This window comes from Chiloscyllium plagiosum, unplaced genomic scaffold, assembly GCF_037043375.1.
Source record: "Chiloscyllium plagiosum isolate Xiang-an unplaced genomic scaffold, Cpla_swu_hap1 HiC_scaffold_5, whole genome shotgun sequence".
In the NCBI taxonomy this organism is placed as follows: domain Eukaryota; kingdom Metazoa; phylum Chordata; class Chondrichthyes; order Orectolobiformes; family Hemiscylliidae; genus Chiloscyllium; species Chiloscyllium plagiosum.
Window position 1 is genome coordinate 107,103,851 of NW_028270143.1, and position 22,617 is coordinate 107,126,467.

Here is a 22,617-nt window from a genome sequence, read left to right on the forward strand (position 1 = left end):
CAATCACTTTATCCAAAGAAATACCCCATGATCTGCGATAGATATCTATTTCTTTTCGATACATCCAAAAGAGGAGGTGAATCAGCCATGGTTAATGACAGGTGTTAAAGATCACAATTAGATCAAAGCAAGTAGCTTACTATAATGCCAAAAATAGTGGTAAGCCTGAGGATTGGGAGTAATTTAGGACCCAGCAATGGAGGGCCAAGAAATGGATAAGGAAAGTCAAAAGAAGATATGAGTGCAAGCTACTGAGGAATATGCAGACTGGCTGTAACAGCTTCCATCAATATGTGAAAGGAAAAGGATCATCAAGGCCCTTTACAGAAAGAAATAGAAGAATTTATTGTGAGAAGAGGGAAATAGCAGAGAAACTAAGCAATTACTTTTTGTCAGTCTTCACAGAAAATGATGCTGAAAAATCTCCCATAAATACCCACAAGTTTGAGTAACAGAAGAACAAAAAGAAATTGTTCTAATAAGGAGGCAGCACTTGAAAAATTAACACTTGATTGAAGCGAGATAAACTTCCTAGACATGAACACCTTCATCTTAAGGTGTTGGAGGATGTAACAGTGGTTATCTTTCATAATTCTACAACCTCCTACCGATTGAAAGGTCGTAAATATAAGAGCGTTATTTAAGGAGGCAGGCAGGAGGAGAGTGGACAATTACAGCCAATTAGACTGACATGAGTAGTAGCAAAAATGTCAGAATCTGTAATGAAGGACGAAACAACTGAACATTTAAAAAAGAGTTGGGAAGTCAACATAGATTTATGAAAGGGAACTCATGGTTGTTAAAACATTTGGAGATGCTTTTAGGATGTTACTTGAAGCATAACCAAAGGACAGTCAGTGGGTATGGTGTATTCGGATCTTCAGAAGGCTTTTGACAGGGTCCTACACAGGAGGTTAGTCAGTAAAATTAAAGCACATGGGACTGGCAGCTACCACCTGCATTGAGAATTGGCATTGAGACAGAAAGTAGACATTAAGATTAAATTGATCATTCTCAAACAACAGGCTGTTATTTATGGAGTTTCGCAAGAATCAATGCTAAATCCATAACTGTTCAGGAGCAGCATAAATGATTTAGCTGTGGGGACCAATTGTAATATTTCCAAACTTGCTGATAGCACCAAACTAGGTGGGAATATAAATTGTGAAAGAGGTTTCAGTAGGACTTGGACAGTGAATGGCCTTGATCATGGCTGATGAAGTATCATCCTGTAGATTCTACCCTGTACAATCTGCCTCTGCCTCATATCTCCTTTTGTCACTTATGTGCTATCCACTATCCCCAAAGTGCAATTACATCATACAATTCAATCATTCCCTGTTGCAGCAGGTTTGGCATTATTAGCACTTTGAAACTTTTTTGCATATTCAACAACTAATGGTAGATTATTTGTTAATTTTAAAACTGAGGAAACCCAACTGAAAAGGAACATCGTTTAACGTTGAATACCAAAACAGATTCACATACTAATGGTATACATAAGCTAGTGCAAACCTGCGAAAGACTGCAGCTCCATGCCTGGGTCTGACTTATATATTTTGTGTTTAAATCAACCTGTTCAGAGGTGTGATTACGCACCACTGGAGCAGGTGGGATTTGAACCCAGACCCCCTCCGACTCACTACCATAGTGCCACAAGAGCCCACAATGTCTGCTTTATAGATATTTTTAACGGTCAGCTTTTTAGTATAAATTTGTTAAATGTATCCTTATAACTTAGTATCATTCTATATTTTCCCTGATCAAACTGTTAAGATATGTTATGACAGAATTGTAGTGCAAGTGGGACTTTAACCCAAGCCTCCTCAGAGGTATGGACACTACCACTGTCCACAAGTCTCCTCCAAACTCTGCTTTTTGTTTTACACCCAGCCTGCTGAGAGATGTTATTACACTCTTCTGGAGCAGCTAGGACTTGAACCCAGGCTTCTACAGTCCAGAGATAGGTTTGTAGGAAGTACAGAGACAAGGAAAGTGGGAATGGGGGGAACAAACGAATGGGAAAGTCAGATATATACTGGAAAATGGGCTAATGGAAGGCAAAAGGTGGAGATAATGGACAGCAGATGAAAATAAAGTGAGACCAGAGGAATTGAAAATGACTGAGGAAAACCCAATTCTAGAAACTGCTGTCAGAAAAATAAAAGCTATGGTTGTGAGCTGAAATTGTAGAACTCAAAACTGGGGCCAGAAAGCAGTAAATTGGAAAGATGAATTGGTGTCACTGAAATGTGAACTTTTTCTGGCTTGTGAGTTGTCACAAGTTGTCTATAAACCAGAAAATCATCAGTGACTGAGTCAATTATGTTGAACTATTATGTTCTCTCCTTTGTACATAAAACTTTGAAACAATTTGGCTTTAGATTTAACACTGCAAAGTGTCTAAGTCAGAAAAAGAGAAATGTTAGGAATTTCACCCAGACGTCAGTGACAGGTTGTTAAAACTTGAAGAGGGAAATGTAGTGATTGTCTTGTGCCTAGACATTAATAGGGTCTTGGCGCATGGTAAGCTGCCCTTGCCACACTGATGTAAGTCTGTATTGGTCGCGTGCTTGTGGTTATTCACAGCTGTTTACGACCAGTTTCAACATAGCTGTATCTCAGCCATGGAATAATATGTTGTGCGTGCCCGATTATAATGGCTCCTGTCATTGTAAAATTGCGTTAAATCCAACTGACTGCATGCAATATAATGGCAAGTCTGTAGGTCAGAAAAAAAAATTTTAAAAAACAAATCAGTTGGCAGTGCCACTCCAAAAAAAGTCCTGTAGCTAAGTGGGTGCCATGGTTGGTCACTCTGTCTGTCAAGTTAGGAATGTTCCCTTTATAGAATTTACTGCAGGTTCCCATCATGATGCAGGAAGGCAATCTAACAATGTTTCTATTCTGACTATGAGCTAGAAAATCCCCTGACAGCTGGATTCTTTTGTGCTTCCATTTACTGGTCAAATGTCATCAATGTAAGTGGCATCGTTCCCAACTGCAAATAAATATGAATGTGGAAGATAAACAATAACATGTATGGGGCTAAGCGGGTTCAGACCCCATTAAGTACAGTAAGCAACACCCACCCACTGTCATCACATCATGGGGACTTGGTCAGAGGAATGAAGGAATTTATAAGGAACAGACTTGGGGTTGGTATTCTTACAATGGCATCTGCAGTAATGGACTGCAGCGGTTCAAGAAGGCAGCTCATCGCCAACTTCTCAAGGGCTACTAGGCACAAGCAATAAATGCTGGCCAGCCAGCAACGCCCATATCCCACAAGTGAATTAAAAATATGGAGCCTGTATATAGTTGCAGCCATGCCATACATGTAATGCAGTTTGCTTACCAGTGCTCTTCAAGTTGGACCAGAAAGGTGGGATACCTTAATCCAAATGAGATCATTTCGTTTGAAGGAACCCACATTCAAGTTTCAATATTAAAAAACGATTTCGCAAAACCTTATGATTTCACACATCAATTAATAAACTAATTATAGGGTGACAAACTGGGATTTTATTGCCAAAACCTAAAACTGGGTCTAAAGATACCTTTGTCTCCTGTCTTAGGGTGATTCAAGCAAAGCTCCTTTCGGTAAAATTGCAGCTTAATAGTGTTGGGACAGGGTTTGGGGATAATCTTCACCTTCACTGGGGTCTGTAACCTACTGTTGCCTTTTCAGTATATCTGCCAAGAATCTGCCCAGTTTTTATTCTGTGTTTTTTCTATGATTGAACTTTTTTATAGCTTGGTTCAGTCATGAGAAAGTTTAAAATTGAAAGCCTGGCAGCTGTGATTGTTCATCAGAAAATCATATTGGGGAAGGGAGAAGCTCATAAGCGACTTGTGCCCAAATTAGAAGGGAAGTTGGCAGAACATTTACAAATGTTGCCTAAATCCAGCATCAGAGGCTGATAGTCAGTAAGCTGCAGGCACTAAGTGGCCCCTTCACCACAGCTTACCACTTGTAGGTGTTTAGGAAAGCAGCTAGCTCCCATCATGAGGCAGTCAGTAACTCAGGAAGATGATGATAGGGCAGCCCAGTCATAGAGAGGAATGAGGGTGCATGCAGTACTTTTTAAATCTCCATCCTGCTCCCCAGCCACAGTCTGAAATAAAGTCAGTGGATTTTTACCTTCATTCCACCACTGTAATGTTGCCCCTCCCTTTCAGTTCTTTGCATGCTGAAACCTTTACTCATGCTTTTGTTACCTCTGGACTCAGATGTTCTAATGCACTCTTGTCTAGTCTCCTACTTTCTATCTCCAAGCTTTGGTATCATCTGAATCTCAGTTGCCAATGTCTTAAGTCACAACAAGTCCTGTTCCCTAATCATCCCAAAGAAGAACAAAGAAACTTTACAGCCCAGGAACAGGCCCTTCGGCCCTCCAAGCCTGAACCGATCCAAATCAACTGTCTACACCTGTCGGTCAATTCCTAAGTATCTGTATCCCTCTGCTCCCCACCTACTCGTGCATCTGTCCAGACGCATCTTAAATGAATCTACCATGCCTGCCTTTACCATCTCTGCCGGCAATGCGTTCCAAATGCCCACCACCTTCTGTGTGAAGTACTTGCCACATGTTTCCCCCATAAACTTTCCACCTCTCACCTTGAAAGAGTGACCTCTCGTTATTGAATCCTTCATCCTGGGAAAAAGCTTGTCTCTATCCAACCTGTCTATACCCTTCATGATTTTGTAAACCTCAATAAGGTCCCCCCTAAATCTCCTTTTTTCTAATGAAAATAAACCTAACCTACTCAACCTCTCTTCATAGTTCGCACCTTCCATACCAGGCAACATCCTCGAAAACCCTCTCTGCACCCTCTCCAAAGCGCCCACATCCCTGTGCTCACTGACCTACATTGCCAATCCGAACAAGCGAAGTCTTGTTTTAAAAATTTTTATCCTTGTTTTCAAATCCTTCCATTGCCTTGCTGTCACTATCTCTGTAATCTCTTTCAATCTCACACCCTCCAAGACGTCAGCACATCTCTAACTCTACCCTCTTGTGTATTCCCAATGATAAATGCTCTACCACTGGTGGCCGTGCAAGCCCCTAGAGTTCACTCTCAGTGCCTCTCCACCTCACTATTTTCCCTTTAATTCTTTAAGACACTTGTTAAAACCTATCACTTTCACCAAACATTTGGTATCTGACCTAATATCTCCTAATATTGTTCAATGTCATGCTTTGTATTATATATTCCTATGTAGTACCTTCAGATGTTCCTCTATGTTAAAGGTGCAATATCAGAGTAAGTTGCTGTTGACTAGCCTCACAGAACAAAGAGTTTTTGGGACCTTTGATCTTTCTTTAAATGACCGTGACGTTTGGCCACTCATTAGTTTGTACCAATTAGTGGACTGTGAATGTTGAGTTATCCTTCCAGTAATACTTCAAAGTAGTGACTGGGTGTTCTATGGTGCTATAGGGTAATGATTGGCTTATCTAACTAGCCTTCTTTCTGGAAGAAGTGGGCATGCTGCTTGCCTACTTCAAAACTTACATTTAAGGTGCCACCTGCACCCACAATGGGTTCTGGACATAGGTTTGCTCACTGAGCTGGAAGGTTCATTTCCAGATGTTTTGTCATCCTACTAGGTAACATCTTCAGTGGGCCTGCTGATAATTCCTGCTTTCTATTTATATGTTTGGGTTTCTTTGGGTTGCTGATATCATTTCCTATGGTGATGTCTTTTCCTGCGGTGATGTAATTTCCTGTTCTTTTTCTCATGGTGCTAGATGGGGTCTAACTAGATGTGTTTGTTGATAGAGTTCCAGGTGGAATGCCATGCTTCTAGGAATTCTCGTGCCTGTCTCTGTTTGGCTTATCCTAGGATGGATGTGTTGTCCCAGTCGAAGGAATTATCAGCAGTGCTTCGCCCGGAGGCCCACTGAAGATGTTACCTAGTAGGATGACAAAACGTCTGGAAATGAACCTTCCAGCTCAGTGAGCAAACCTACATCCAGAACCTCAACCTAGTTACAAATCTTCTCTAAACTTGCCCACAATGGGTGTCCAATTTCCAGGCGAGATGCCGGCAGCCTACAATAATGGCCTTTCTGAATGTGGCACATGTTCATGACAAACCTGCAATGGCCTTGCTGGCTGAAAAGAGGTTATTTGCTTACTGTAATGGCTGAGGCAGATACTAAGTGGCATTTTTTGTAATTGTCATGAATGGAAAATATTCCACTTCTTCCTTCATAACAGGTATTCAGCTTGTGACACGTTTGACCACATGGTTGTCCTCCAACACCACTCCGCTATCATCCAGCTGGGCAGCTTTCCAATCACCGCACTACATTTTTTACTGACTTAGTCATTGCCGGAAACACCCATTATGGTGTCTCTTCCCACTTCCAAATCACCATTTCTGGGATGCCCTAAGAATCTATCCTTGGATGTCTCCCCTACTTCTCATCTACATTCCACCCTTGGCAACATCATCCAAAGACATAGCTTTGGTTTCCACAGGACCATTGACAATAAACAACATAAACTGCCACCATTTATAACCTTTCCTGTCTTAAAATTGTCACATTTACTGATCAACATCCAATATTAGAGTGGGAATTTCCTCCAGTTAAACATTGGAAGCTTCTTGGTTTTGTATAGAAATGGTATTCCTGTGTTTTGCTTTTGGACTCACCTCCATATCAAGCCTATCAAATCCTTTTATCATTTGTAGCACATCCATTCGTACACTCCTCAAATGCCTGAACCCTATAAACCCTGGTAACATACTACTGAATGTTCATTGTACTTCCTCCCATCCCAACATGCCTTTGCTGTGATTCATTGCCCAGAATTAACCAAAGCTCTTTGTAAATGATGCATCACCTCCTCATGTTGTACAGGATGTTGATGAGGCCTGTTCCAGAACACAGTGTGGCAGTTGTGGTCACTCTGTTATAAGAAGGATATTATTAAATTGGAGAGGGTTCAGAAAAGCTTTAGTAGGATATTGCTAGGAATGAAGGATTTGAGTTCTAAAAATAGGTTGGATAAGCTGGGACCTTTTTCACTGGAGGGTAGGTAGTTGAGGGGTGATTAAAAAAGAGGTTCATAAAATCATGAGAGGCATAGATAGATAAGATGAATAGCAAGGGTATTTTCCCTAGAGTGGGGGAGTTCAAAATTAAGGAGTATATTTTTAAGTTGAGAGGAGAAAGATTTAAAAAGGACATGAGGGGCAACATTTTTACACTGAGCGTGGTTAGTAGGTGGAATGAACTGTCGGAGGAAGTGATGAATGCAAGTACAATTATACCATTTAAAGTACGTTTGGACAGGTACATGAATAGGGAGTTAGAGGGATATGGGCCAAGGAGACTAGTTTGGTTTGAGAACATGGTCAACATGGACCAGTTGGACTGAAGGATCTGTTTTTGTCCTGTGTGACTTTCTAACTTTATATGTTTGTATTCTAGTCCCCTTGAATAAAGAATCACATCCCATCGGTCTTTTTCATATTAGTGCACTAGCTGCCTCCAAATTCTCCACAGCTCCCAGTCTGTCACCATCAAGAAGATATTCCAATTTACCTTTGTCTCAGATCCACACACACCTATATACAAATTGAAATCCTAATTCAAGTTTTATCCATTTATTGAGTGTGCCCATTTCCCTTTATAACTTCCCATCCTCAGGATATACTGTACCTTTGTACATGAGCCCATCAGCAATATATATGCAATCCATTTTTCCTTCTTCCCAGTTTTTATGTTATATTTAGGGAGAAACTGAGGCCCGGTAAACCAATAGAATGGAAAGCATGAAACCTTGCAAAATAAAGCAGGCTCCAGTGACCTAAGAGTCTACTCAAAGGAAAAGGCAGTTCAATACCTTTCAGTTCTGCTCAGCGTGGGCCCAAACCTTTCTAGTGTTACCAAACTGCATTGTCAGCATTTCTACCCAGCAATAGAATGGGGAATAAAAACAGAAAATGCTGGGGAAACTCGGCAGGTCTGGAAGCATCCATGGAGAGAGAAAAACAGAGTTAATTTTTCGCATCCAATATGACCCTTCTTCATAATCTTCCAGCACTTTCTGTTTTTACTTCAGATCTCCAGCATCCACAGAAAGAGAATGGGAAATGTATTTATGTTGGGAACTTCTTCATTCTGCAGAGTATCTGGCAGGATGAAGCGTGTTGTTCCTTACGCTTGTGTTCAATTCCAGTGAAGCATTGTAGAGGGAATTTGATAGGACATTCTTTTCTTAGAACATAGAACATGACAGCACAGTACAGGCCCTTTGGCCCTCGATGTTGCGCCGACCTGTAGACTTCTTATCCCACATTCTTGTTTGTTTTTCTACCTCTTGCTTCTGTTCCAAATTAAATGCCCACTCCACTATATTTCCTGCTGGCAAACCCTAGGTGGCAGAACAGTTAAAATGAAATGATGGATTTTTGTTCCAGTCGGACTGACACCAATTATGTTGGAGACACTGAGGGCACCCAATTAATCCAGCCAGGTCTTTGTTTGAATCCAAGGACAGCTTCAGTCATTGGCACCCAACTGCAGTGTGAAACCCACATATATGTTGGGAACCCTCCCTTCCAGCTCTCTCTCCACCCTCCCAGGAAAAAGTGACTCATAAAAATAAATATCAAATTTGAGTTTTCTTTGACGTGGTATCGAAGAAGCAGGAAGACTTCATATAATGTCTGCAGTGTGGAAACAGGCCATTAGGCCCAATACGTCTGCACCAACCCGCTGAAGAATATCCCACCTAGACCCATTCCCCTACCCTGTTACTCTACATTTACCCCTGACTAATGCACCTAACCTACACATCCCTGAACATTATGGCCAATCCACCTAACCTGCACATCTTTGGACTGTGGGAGGAACAAACCCACGCAGACATGGGGAGAATGTGCAAACTCCACACAGACAGTCGTCTAAGGCTGGAATTGAACCCGGATCCCTGGCCCTGTGAGGCAGCAGAGCTAACTACTTCTGTCCTGCAAAAGAAGGACTTATTATATTTGTTCAAGACATGAGCACAAAATGATGTCCTATTTTGAAATAAATTGAGGCTCAACATATTTACCCAACACAAAGCCAACTCACTCAGTTCTCGTTCTCTTCCCTTCTCATTTCTCAATCCTATTGGCATCGATGACCTCTCTGGTCTTTTATTAAGTATCCTCAATAATATTCAGCACAACGTTGTGGATCAAAGGGCCTATTCCTGTGCTGTACTGTTCTATATTCTATGTTCTAATATCTTAAGATACTGATAATTAACATTTTTTCTGGTTGCTTGGGTAAGGCATGGCTGAGTAAGACTCTGGAAGTTAGGAGGTTAGCTCTGGTTGATGGGATCGCGCCATCAGTAACAGATCCTTCCCACTTTACCATCCTTTCATATTAACATTATGAAGGTTCTATAATGGACAAGGGATGCTCTATGTGCACAAGCTCCCAGCACAGTGCACATTCAAAATATTAAGATCGGGGTGATTTCCTTTTAATGAATGACCTTTCAAAATACCTATGCATTGAGACTGTGAGAGCTGGCTGTGTGTTGATGAGTGAATGTTAATTATCAATGTAAACTAAATATTATGATCTAAATGCTTATTTTGCAGGTTTGAGCTGTTTTTAAGTCTTGCTGTAATTTAATTCTATATAACATGCATGTTCTTCTTTGATTGTAGGTGCTGGGACATGAATATCCACAGCATTCCTTGGTGGACACTCAAAGGACCAATCTTAGCATCTATCATTGTGAGTGACAAATAAGTGTCTGCATCTCTTCAAACAGGAATGGCTTTAGCAGATTCCTGCCTCAAATATGTGTGCTTCTAATGATTCTGTTTACTTGCAAATCAGTATGAGTACTCACCTTTATATTACCGTGTTATTGTTACCAACTATCTCAGACATTGTAGCATTATGTGCAATGATCAAGATTTGCTCATTAGCACCATCTTTCCACCAGGTAGAATTTGCAAAACAAGGGATAAAAACAGATTGGTCCTGCTAATGACCAAAACAGAAGAGCACTGCACTGGGGTTTTGAACAATCAGTGCTGTCGTTTGTACAATTTATTGAATTAAATCTAAAATTTTATATAGATTTGTCACCTCTGCAGAGAATCTTCTGCAAAATTTCTTCCACATTTCCAAAGACGACCAAGTGAGACTCAAAGGCGAACCTGACAGCCTCCAATACTCAGCTTTCCACAGATGGCATTGCCACCACAGACAGAAAAAACAAATAAAACAAAAAAAAAACTTGGAAACGAATATCCTGGTCATATTGGAGCTTCATTTGAGGTATTCAAGAACAATCAGACCAATATGTGCCATTCACAGGTTTTACTGGCTTTTCCTTAAATGGTCACAACAGCTCTCGAGCCATCCAGTTCCTTGGGATAATTGGATCAAGAATGTTTATGTTAGTCCTGTATACCCTACAATTGCACTCCTCCTCTTTAATTTTAAGGAGCTTAACCATAATATTAATTGCTTTTTGTGGACAATCTGTTTAAAGTATCCAGAACTATATGGGACAACAAATCTTATTATTGTTGCTGAGCTTGCTGTTTTTTATTTCGACTTTGTTCATTCCACACAATTGACAGAATTGATGTAGAATGTGTGAAGTATGTCTTACGGTTCTGTGGCTCTTGTTATTTTATGGACCTGCACCGTAGCCATTAACGACCTATTTTGTAAAATCAATGAAGTTGGTCTGTGAGTATTTCCAGACGGAAAGAGTGGAAATCATGTGTTCGATTTATGAAATAAGAGGATTGAAATCAGCTGTGGTCTCACCCATGAGTCAGAAAGTTATGGGTCCAATTCCAGGAGGATTTATGCACATAATCTCAGTTGACAGAAAGCAGAACGAGAGCTGCACTCCCATGTGAGTGTCAAACATCCTCGGCCAACACTTCCTTTGTTGTGTGAGAATTGTTTGTCACACTGCGCAGTCCCTTTACAATTGCTGTATGACTGCTCACACATGCATCTTGAAGAACATTACTTGTTGCACTGAATGCTGCATGGCCTCCTGCCTGCAGATTTAGAGTAATAGAGTCATAGAGATGTGCAGCACGGAAATAGATCCTTTGGTCCAACTCGTCCACGCTGACCAGATATCCTAACCCAATCTAGTCCCATTTGTCAGCATTTGGGCCATATCCCTCTAAACCCTTCCTATTCATATACTCATCCAAATGCCTTTTAAGTGTTGCAATTATACTAGCCTCCACCGCTTCCTCTGGCAGCTCATTCCATACATGTGCCACCCTTTGCATGAAAACATTACCCCTTGGGTCCCTTTTTAAATTTTTCCACTCTCACCCTAAACCAATGACCTTTACTTCTAGACTCCCTCACCTCAGGGAATAAACCTTGTTTATTTACCCTATCCACGCCCTTCATGATTTTATAAACCTGTAAAAGGTCACCCCTCAGTCACCAGTGCTCCAGGGAAAACAGCTGTAGCCTATTCAGCCTCTCCCTGTAGCTCAAACCTTCCAACCCTGGCAACATCCTTGTAAATCTTTCCTGAACCCTTTCAAGTTTCACAACATCCTTCCAATAGGAGGGAGTCCAGAACTGCACACTTAGAGGAAGCAATGCACTTGGCATAACTTGCAAAAAAGTGGGAATTCAGTCGACCTCCTGACCACTGTTTATTCATCAACAAACATCTAGGATTAGCAATTCGTTGTGGTCAAGCGGTCAGAACAGCTGCTAACTGGATGCTGTGGTGATAAGATACACATCTGTCTTTAGTACTCTATCTGATTTGATCCTAACTCCCGATTCCCAGAAATTGAAATTATCTGGATATACTGAAACAGAGACATCTTTCGGTTTAATACATAAGTGCAGATTAAGGACAATGTTTATGGAGCAGTATACAGAGGAATCTCGATTATCTGAAGGACACGGGTGGGGAGTATTTTGTTTGGTTAATCGAATTCCGGATAATCAAATGCCGGAGAACGTAGTTTAGCCAAGCATCAGAACCTTGCGACCTTGCCGGATAATCCGACAATCGGATAATCGAATGCTGGACAATCGAGGTTACTCTGTATGTAGTGTTCCACAAAAAGAATGGAGTGGGCAGACTGACCCAGAGCACCTGTTTCCAGACAGTTCAGCGACCGAGTGAGAAGGTAACACTGGGAGGAGATCTGGAGCAGGCAGGATAGATATCCAAGCCCCGACAGTGGGAAAAGGAGTCCATAATGGTTTCCTCACCTCTGCTCTGCCTGGCCTCATGTCCCTCTCCAGAACAATGGGGGAAGCTCCCACAAACACAGAGAATGCTGGAGAAACTCAGCAGACTTGGCAGCTTCTGTGGAGAGAGTAAAGAAGAGGTTCGAGTCCAGTCTGACCCTTCATCAGCTTTGGGAGATGAAGCAGGTAGGGGAAGGAGTGATGGTAGGAGAGCATTCTGATGAGAACAATCATAATTCAGTTAGTTGTTCTGTTTGTTTTTATGTTTAAACTGGTGTAAGACTCTGTTTCTCCTGTATTATCTCTATCAGTCTCAGGAATGAACTTAACAATAAGTGAGGGGAGGATGCTTACAGACAGTGATATAGAAACGTAGAAATAGAGAAAATAGGTGCAGGAGTAGGCCATTCGGCCTTTCGATCCTGCACCATCATTCAATATGACCATGGCTGATTATGTAATCCCGGTATCCCATTCCCTGCTTTCTGCCCATATCCCTTGATTCCTTCAGCTGCAAGGACCATGTCCAGCACCCTCTTAAATATAAACAAACAGGTGCCAACAGCTTCATGTGGTAGAGAATTCCACAGGTTCACACCTCTGAGTGAAGAAATTCTTCCTCATCTCAGTCCTGAACGGCTTACCCCATATTCTTAGACTGTGACGCCTAGTTCCAAATGTCCCCAACATCGGGAAGATTCTTCCTGTGGTTAGTCCAATCAGGATTTTATATGTTTTTATGATATCCACTGTCATTCATCCAAATTCCAGGGAGTATAAGCCTAGTTGATCCAGTCTTTCCTCCTATGGCAGCCCTGCCATCCCGGGAATCAGTCTGGCGAACTTTCGCTGGACTCCCTCAAGAGCAAGAATGTACGTGCCAAACTGTAGTGCTGTATCTCTTTCAAGTTACGTTTTGTCTCATTCTGCTGACTTGTGGGCAGCCTAAATCATGAATATTTAAATCATTAAAGAATCCATAAGCGCAGCTTTAGATCAATTTTTAAGGCCACAAACTGTTTGCTTTCTATTAAGTTGTACCATGATATGTTCTGCTTCGGAGGTGCTGGTGTTGGACTGGGGTGTGCAAAGTTAAAATTCACACAACACCATGTTATAGTCCAACAGCTTTATTCAGAGGCACTAGCTTTCGAGGGCTGCTCCTGCATCAGGTGACTGTGGTATGTTCATTTGCTTTCTAATTCAATTTATTACTTTGAGCAGAATGGTTTACATTACTCCTGCCAAAATAAACTGTTCTGAAGCTGGTAAGGAATGACTACAGGAAAGATTGTTGGCCAAATGATAATGGATGGAAGAAACCTCTAAAGAAGGGAAACAGCTTGCTTTCCGTGTTCCCTTCGCCAAATGAAAGCAGCTCTCCAATAAGTCTGGGGAGTTTAGTCTCATTGAGAGAAAAGTGCTTCCCAGAATGTTTGCTACTGTGATCACATTTTGATTTCAGACAGTTGTCAAGACACCAGGCCAGCGTGGGAGCCCAATCGGGGAATTGGTCGGGGGGAGGTAGGGACTGGAAGGGGAGGCTGGTCTCAGCAGACACCTGAGAGTGGAGGCACTGTACCTTTAACAGGCTGTTCAAGTTATGAGAGCACTGCCTTCCCGGATTTTCCCACACAGCATTCAGGCCTGGAGTTCAGCCATCTTCACTTATAAAAAGAACTCCAATTTAAAGGAGTGTGCAATCTTTTAAGACTCACTTGGAGCTCCACAGCAGCCTGCTCCTAGTCCTATTTCTTACAATCTTCTGGTCTTTACTGGCTCAGAGTTCATGACTGCAGTATTTTGGCTCATGACCCCACTGAGGGAGTCACATCCCGATAGAATTGCTGTGTCTGAGAGTATTGCTGTAACCAGCAAGACCCAGTGGATATTTAATGCAGCATGATGGGGTGAGACAGTGGCTGGGAACAGACCTAGAAGCTTGATGAGAACCTTCTGTTATAGTTGATGAGAAGCCTATGTTATATTTAGAGTCATAGAGATGCACAGCATGGAAACAGACCCTTCGGTCCAACTTGTCCATGCCGACCAGATATCCCAACCAATTTGGTCCCACCTGCCAGCACCCGGCCCATATCCCTCCAAACCCTTCCTATTCATATACCCATCCAAATGCCTCTTAAATGTTGCAAGTGTACCAGCCTCCACCACTTCCTCTGGCAGCTCATTCCATATACATATCACCCTCTGCGTGAAAAGGTTGACCCTTAGGTCTCTTTTATATCTTTCCCCTCTCACCGAAACATATGCCCTCTAGTTCTGGACTCCCCCACTCCAGGGAAAAAACTTTGTCTATTTATCCTATCCATGCCCCTCGTAATTTTATAAACGTCTATAAGTTCACCCCTCAGCCTTGATGAGAACCCTCTGTGATATTTGATGAGAACCCTCTATGTTATTTGATGAGAACCTTCTGTGATATTTGATGAGAACCCTCAATGATATTTGGTGAGAGCCATCTGCGATATTTGATGAGAATCCTCTGCGATATTCGATGAGAACCCTCTGCGATATTTGACGAGAACTCTCTGCGATATTTGACAAGAACCCTCTGCGATATTCGATGAGAACCCTCTGCGATATTTGACGAGAACCTCTGTGATATTTGACAAGAACCCTTTATGATATTTGATGAGAACCCTCTGTTATATTTGAAGCAGAGTGAGCAAAGAAGCAAGGTCCAATCCAATCCAATAGCAGGTACAGATGTGAGAGGTGGGACTTGGTCAGCAACAGGAATACACTGAGAAACTAAACCAGTCTATTACACTATTAAGGGAAACGAATGGAGGTTGTTAACATATATCCCTTATTTCAGATTTACAGCACATGCAGCATTTATGTATTCCTTCATCTCATAAATCGAAAACCACGCATTTAAAAAGATTATAAATTCTGAATTTGAATGGAATGGAGCTTGCTTTTCAAGTGTTTTGGAAATGATCAGAAATGCAGAATGCTCAGTTTTAGAAAAGCAAATCAGGGCAGGACTTATACACTTAATGGTAAGGTCCTGGGATGTGTTGCTGAACAAAGAGACCTTGGAGTGCAGGTTCATAATTCCTTGAAAGTGGAGTTTCAAATAGATAGATAGAAAAGTGCAGAAGGCATTTAGTATGCTTTTCTTTATTGGGCAGAGCATTGAGTATACAAGTTGGAAGGTCATGTTGCAGCTGCATTGGTTAGGCCACTTTTGGAATATTGCATGCAATTCTGGTCTCCCTCCTATTGGAAGAGTGTTGTGAAACTTGCAAAGGCTCAGAAGGATTTACAAGGAAGTTACCAAGATTAGAGGATTTGAGCTACAGAGAGAGGCTGGATAGGCTGGGGCTGCTTTCCCTGGAGCGTCAGAGGCTAAGGGGTGACCTTATAGAGGTTTATAAAATCATGAGAAACATGGATAGCATAAGTAGTCAAGGTCTTTTCCCTGGGTTGGGGGAGTCCAGAACTAATGGGCTTAGGTTTAGGGTGAGAGGGGAAAAATTTAAAAGGGACCTAAGGGGCAACTTTTTCACTCAGAGGGTGGTGCGTGTATGGAATGAGATGCCAGAGGAAGTGGTGGAGGTTGGTGCAATTACACCATTTAAAAGGCATTGGGATGGCTATATGATTAGGAAGGGTTTAGAGGGATATGGGCCGGGTGCTGGAAAATGGGACTAGATTGGGTTGGGATATCTGGTGAGCATTGGCAAGTTGGATCAAAGGGTCTGTTTCCGTGCTGTACGTCTCTATGACTGTAACTCTAAAACATCGCTGTAGTGTTCTATGTTCATTTTTGTCGTAAATGTGTGCCTCCTAACCCTGAGAATAGGCCCTCTGGTTGTGTGGGTGGTGACAGTGGTGTAGTCTATTCAATTGTGTTAAATGGGGGATATCTTGTAGGTTAGAGTACTTCTTACCCATTGAATAATGTTCGGTACATGGTGCTTTTGGCACTTTTGTTACAGTTATAGTCCAAAACCTTGAAATCTTGTTGCATTATCCTTCAGTCACTCACTGGGAATTGGTATCACTTATTTAAGGTTAAAGTTATTGTATGTATTTATTTTATAAACCTCTATAAGGTCACCCCTCAGCCTCCTACACATGAGGGAAAATAGCCCCAGCCTATTCAATCTCTCCAACCCTGGCAACATCCTTGTAAATCTTTTCTGAACCCTTTCAAGTTTCACAACATGCTTCCAGTAGGAAGGAGACCAGAATTGCACGCAATATTCCAAAAGTAGTCTAACCAATGTCCTGTACAGCTGCAACTTGACCTCCCAAATCTTATACTCAATAGTCTGACCAATAAAGGAAAGCATACAGAACACCTTCTTCTCTACCCTATCTACCTATGACTCCACTTTCAAGGTGCTATGAACCAGCACTCCAAGGTCCCTTTGTTCAGCAACACTCCCTAGGACATTACCATTAAGTGTATAAGTCCTGTTAAGATTTGCTTTCCCAAAATACAGCACCTCACATTTATCTAAATTAAACTCCATTTGCCATTCCTCAGCCCATTAGCCCATCTGATCAAGATCCCTTTGTAATCTGCTACACCTCCAATGTTGGTGTCATCTGCAAACTTACTAATTATACCTCTTATGCTCACATCCAAATTAATTTATATAAATGATGAAAAGTCACAGGCCTCCAGTCTGAAAAACAACCCTCTACCACCATCTTCTGTCTTCTATCTTTGAGCCAGTTCTGTTTCCGAATGGCTAGTTCTCCCTGTATTCTGTGAGATCTAACCTTGCTAACCAGTCTCCCATGGAGAACCTTGTCGAATGCCTGACTGAAGTTCATATAGATCACGTCCACCACTCTGCCCTCATCAATCCTCTTTGTTACTTCTTCAAAAAACTCAATCAAGTTTGTGAGACATGATTTCCCACGCCCAAAGCCATGTTGACTATCACTAATCAGTCCTTGACTTTCCAAATACGTGTACGTCCTGTGTCTCAGGATGTTGCGCCAACCAGTGAAGCCAATCTAAAGCCCTTCAAACCTACACTATTCCATTATCATCCATATGTTTATCTAATGACCATTTAAATGCCTTAATGTTGGAGATTCCACTACTGTTGCGTGCAGGACATTCCATGCCCTTACTACTCTATGAATAAAGAACCTACCTCTGACATTTGTCCTATATCTATCACCTTTCAATTTAAAGCTAAGTCCCATCGTGCTAGCCATCACCATCTGAGGAAAAAAGTTCTCACTGTCCACCCTATCTAATCCTCTGATCATCTTGTATGCTTCAATTAAGTCACCTCTTGTCTCTAACGAAAACAGCCCCAAGTCCATCAGTCTTTCCTCGTAAGACCTTCCCTCCATACTAGGTAACATCCTGATAAATCTCCTCTGCACCCTTTCCAATGCTTCCACATCCTCTAATGCGGTGACCAGAACTGTACACAATACTCCAAGTGCAGCCGCTCCAGAGTTTTGTACAACTGCAACATGATCTCATGGCTCCAAAACTCAATCCCTCTACCAGTAAAAGCTAACAGACCGTACGCCTTCTTAGCAACCCTATCCACCTGGGTGGCAACTTTCAGGGATCTATGCACATGGACTTCAAGATCTCTGCTTATCCACACTACCAAGAGTCTTAATATTAGCCCAGAACTCAGTATTCCTGTTACTCCTTCCAAAGTGAATCACTTCACACTTTTCTGCATTAAACTCCATTTTCCACCTCTCTACAACTTACCTATGTCCTTCTGTAACCTGCAATATCATTCTGCACTGTCCACAACTCCACTGAATTTAGTCTCATCTACAAGTTTACTAACCCATCCTTCTACACGTTCATCCAGATCATTTATAAAAATGCCATACATCAGTGACCCCAAAACAGATCCTTGCCATATACCATTAATAACTGAACTCCAGGATAAGCATTTCCTATCAACCATCACCCTCTGTCTTATTACAGCTAGCCAATTTCTGATCCAAACCATTAAATCACCCTTAATCCCATGCCTCCATATTTTCTGCAATAGCCTACTGTGGGAAACCTTTTCAACTGAAATCCATATACACCACATCAACTGCTTTATGCTCATCCACCTGTTTGGCCACCTCCCCAAAGAACTCAATACGGTTTGTGAGGCACAACCTACCCTTCACAAAACTGTGTTGACTATCCCTAATCAAATTATTCCTTTCTAGATGGTTATAAACCCTCTCTCTTATAATCCTTTCCAAAACTTTACCCACAACAGAATTAAGGCTCACTGGTCCATAATTACAAGGGTTGTCTCTACTCCCCTTCTTGAACAAGGGGACAACATGTGCTATCCTCCAGTCTTCTGGCACTATTCCCAAAGACAATGGTGACATAAAGACCAAAGCTAAAGGCTTTGCAATCTCCTCCCTAACTTCCCAAAGAATCCTAGAATAAATCCCATCAGGCCCGGGTGGATTTATCTATTTTCACACTATCCAGAATTGCTAACACCTCCTCCTTATGAACCTCAATTCCATTTAATCTAAAAGCTTGTATCTCAGTATTCTCCTCAACAACATTGTCTTTTTCCTGTGTGAATACTGACGAAAAATATTCAATTAGCACCTTTCCTATCTCTTTGGACTCCACACACAACTTCCCACTACTGTCCTTGGCCCGAATCTTACTCTAGTCATTCTTTTTTTCCAGACATACCTATAGAAAGCTTTAGGGTTTTCCTTGATCCAACCTGCCAAAGACTTATCGTGTCCCTTCCTATCTCTTCTTAGCTCTCTCTTTAGCCTTTCCTGGCTAACTTGTAACTCTCAAGCGCCCTAACTGAGCCTTCACATCTCATCCTAACATAAGCCTCCTTCTTCCTCTTGACAAGAGATTCAACTTCTTTAGTAAGCCACGATTCCCATACTCGGAGGAGGAATTTCTTCTCTCAGAAGAGGGCTGTCGAGGCAGGATTAGTAAGTATATTTAAGGCTGAGATAGACAGATTTTTAATAAATAAAGGAATCAAGAGTTAAGAGAAAATTCAGGAAAATGGAATTGAGGATTATCAGACCAGTCATAATCACAATGAATGGAAGAATAATGTTGATGGGCCAAATGACCTACTCCAGCTCCTGTGTCTTATGGTCTTGTAATGAGATAGGTCAGTCCTTCGATGATGCCTCAATGTCATCTGCACAGTAATGATCATTGTGTAGTTTAGTGTTTGCTTGGTTGTCTTGGTAATCTTGTTGTCTTTGATTTTTAGAATTATTCCTTTCAGCATTTTTATATATAGTTTTTCTGCTGTTTCAACAGAAAATTCTGGAATGCAGCTGCACAGAGAAAGAGAGAGACCAAGATCAATGCAGCCAATTTCTGAAGGTCTCCTTGCCCCTCTCTCTCTCGCTCTCTCTCTCGCTCTCTCTCTCGCTGTCTCTCTCGCTCTCTCTCTCACGCTCTCTGTTTCACTCCACTCAGAGTCTGTGTTAACTTGCACCTGGCCAATCAGAGACTTGTTTCTATGCTAAACTCTTCAAAATCTATAATAACGAGTATTACATAATCTGGACTCAGTGTCCCCAAAAGATTAACATTGTTTTGTCTGCACCAATGAGTTTTACAGTTTTTTTCCCAAAATTGCAAAGAAATCAGCATGAAGGCCACATTTGACTGAGTATGGCATCAAGGAGCCCTAGCAGAATTGGGATCAATGGGTATTCAGGGGGCAACTTCTCCACTGGTTGGAGTCATACCTGGCACATAGGAAGCTTGCTGTGATTGTTAGAGGCCAGTCATCTCAGCTCCAGAACATCTCTGCAGGAGCTCCTCAGGGTAGTGTCCATGGCCCAACCATCTTCATCTGCTTCATCAATGACCTTCCCTCCATCATAAGGTCAGAAGTGTGGATGTTCACCAATGATTACACGATGTTTAGCACTATTTATGACTCCTTATATCCTGAACCAGTCTTTGTTCAAATGCAGGTCTGTACAATATCCAGGCTGGAGCTGACAAGTAACAAATAACATTGGCACCAGACAAGTGTCAAGCAATGACCACCCCCAATAAGGGACAATTTAACCTCTGCCCATCGACATTCAATGGTGCTACCATTACTGAATCCCCCACTATCAACGTCCTTGGGGTTACCATTGACCAGAAACTCATCTGGACTCACCAGATAAACCACAAGAGCAGGTCAGAAGCTAAGAATATTGCAATGAGTAACTCACCTGCTGATTCTCCAAATCCTGTCCACCATTTACAAGGAACAAGTCAAGAGTGTGATGGAATACTCTCCAATTGCCGACTCCAACAACACTCAATCAGCCCACTTGAATTGCACTACATCCACTCCCTCCTCCACCAATGCTCAGTAATAGCAGTGTGTACTATTTACAAGATGCACTGAAGAAATTCACCAAAGATCCTCTGACAGCACCTTCCAAACCCACGACCATTACCATCTAGAAGGACAAGGGTAGCAGCTACATGGGAACACCACCTGCAACTTCCCCTCCATGCCACTCACCATCCTGACTTGGATCTATATTGCTTTTCCTTTACTGTTGCTGGGTCAAAATCCTGAAATTTCCTCACTAAGGACATTTTGTGTCAACCCACAGCAGGTGGACTGGAATGGTTCAAGAAAGCAGATCATTACCACCTTCTCAAGGGCAGCTAGGGACGGGTAATACATGCTGGCCCAGCCAGTAATGCCCATGTCCCACAAGCGATTTTAAAAAGTCCTAATTCTCTCCTTTTTGAAGTGTTGTGCATTTTTCTAAATTACATGCCATTGTCCAAAAATAAAACAATGTGCTCTCTTACAGCGAGAGAATGGTTAAGGAGATTGGGAGTTCTTGAGTAATGAATTAAGTCATGATTTGGAGATGCCGGTGTTAGACTGGGGTGTACAAAGTTAAAAAGCACACAACACCAATTGAACCTGTTGGACTATAACCTGATGTTGTGTGCTTTTTAACATGATGAATGAAGGGCCAGTTGAACTTTACATAGTGCATTTGTGGCTGAACTGGGAGAGATTTTTCTTCAGGAACACACACACAAGGAAGACGGATTTATAGAACATAGAAGAATACAGCGCAGTACAGGCCCTTTGGCCCTCGATGTTGCGCCGATCCAAGCCCACCTAACCTATACTAACCCACTATCCTCCATATACCTATCCAATGCCCGCTTAAATGCCCATAAAGAGGGAGAGTCCACCACTGCTACTGGCAGGGCATTCCATGAACTTACGACTCGCTGAGTGAAGAACCTACCCCTAACTTCAGTCCTATATCTACCCCCCCCTTAATTTAAAGCTATGCCCCCTTGTAATACCCGACTCCATACGCGGGAAAAGGTTCACACTGTCAACCCTATCTAACCCCCTAATCATCTTGTACACCTCAATCAAGTCACCCCTAAACCTTCTTTTCTCTAATGAAAACAGCCCCAAGTGTCTCAGTCTTTCCTCATACGATCTTCCTTCCATACCAGGCAACATCCTGGTAAACCTCCTCTGCACCCGTTCCAGTGCCTCCACATCCTTCCTATAGTATGGCGACCAAAACTGCACACAATATTCCAGATGCGGCCGCACCAGAGTCTTATACAACTGCATCATGACCGCAGGACTCCGGAACTCAATTCCTCTACCAATAAAAGCCAGTACGCCATATGCCTTCCTCACCGCACTATTTACCTGGGTGGCAACTTTCAGAGATCTGTGTACATTTGTTGAGAGAGAGGGACTTGAGTAGGGACCAAGAGAAAGAAATGATCTGAAATGTTCTTATCTGAGAATAAGTGACTAGACTGTAATTTAATAGGATAGCTGTTTTAATAGGGCATGCACAGCTAAGGGAGGTCAAATGGTCTCTTTCAAAGCTATATGACTGATTCTAAGATGTGAGAGCTCAAAATAGAAATCTTACCTTTGCCACCAATATCTGCTGAAGTAAGACTTCTTGCAATACATCTTTGTTAATTTATACCATTGGTACGCAGTTACTGACTATTTAGATCCACTGAATCACAGAATGGAGGACATTCAGCCTGTTGAGTGTGTGTTAACTCTCTGAAGGACACCTTGTGCTATTTCCCCTGCCTTTTCCCCATCACCCTGCAAATTCTGAATTCAGGAAAGTAAGGATGATACTGATGGAAATGGTTGGGGGAAAACAATTACACCAATGTAGTGAAAATAAATCATCATATTCGATGCTTTGAAGAATTTCTAAGCAATGAGTTCAAAAGTAGCAAACAGTGCATTAGCAAAGTCAATTCCCAATCTGTTAATAATATCAGAAATAAATTAAAAGAATATTCAGTTAAAAGCAGAACAGTGATCCAATAATAAAAAAAAAAGTTTTGCAATTAAACTAAAAGATTGAAATAAGCATACTACGA

General features: G+C 41.8%; 1 protein-coding gene across 1 annotated transcript in view; it reads left to right on the forward strand.

Moving 5' to 3' along the window:
- vipr2 (vasoactive intestinal peptide receptor 2) overlaps window positions 1-22,617 on the forward strand; it is a 126,719-nt gene that overhangs the window by 88,472 nt on the left and 15,630 nt on the right. The window contains exon 9 of the mRNA XM_043690682.2: window positions 9,689-9,758. Within this exon, the coding sequence (XP_043546617.1) occupies window positions 9,689-9,758 (70 nt within the window). The remainder of the gene's footprint in view (window positions 1-9,688; window positions 9,759-22,617) is intronic.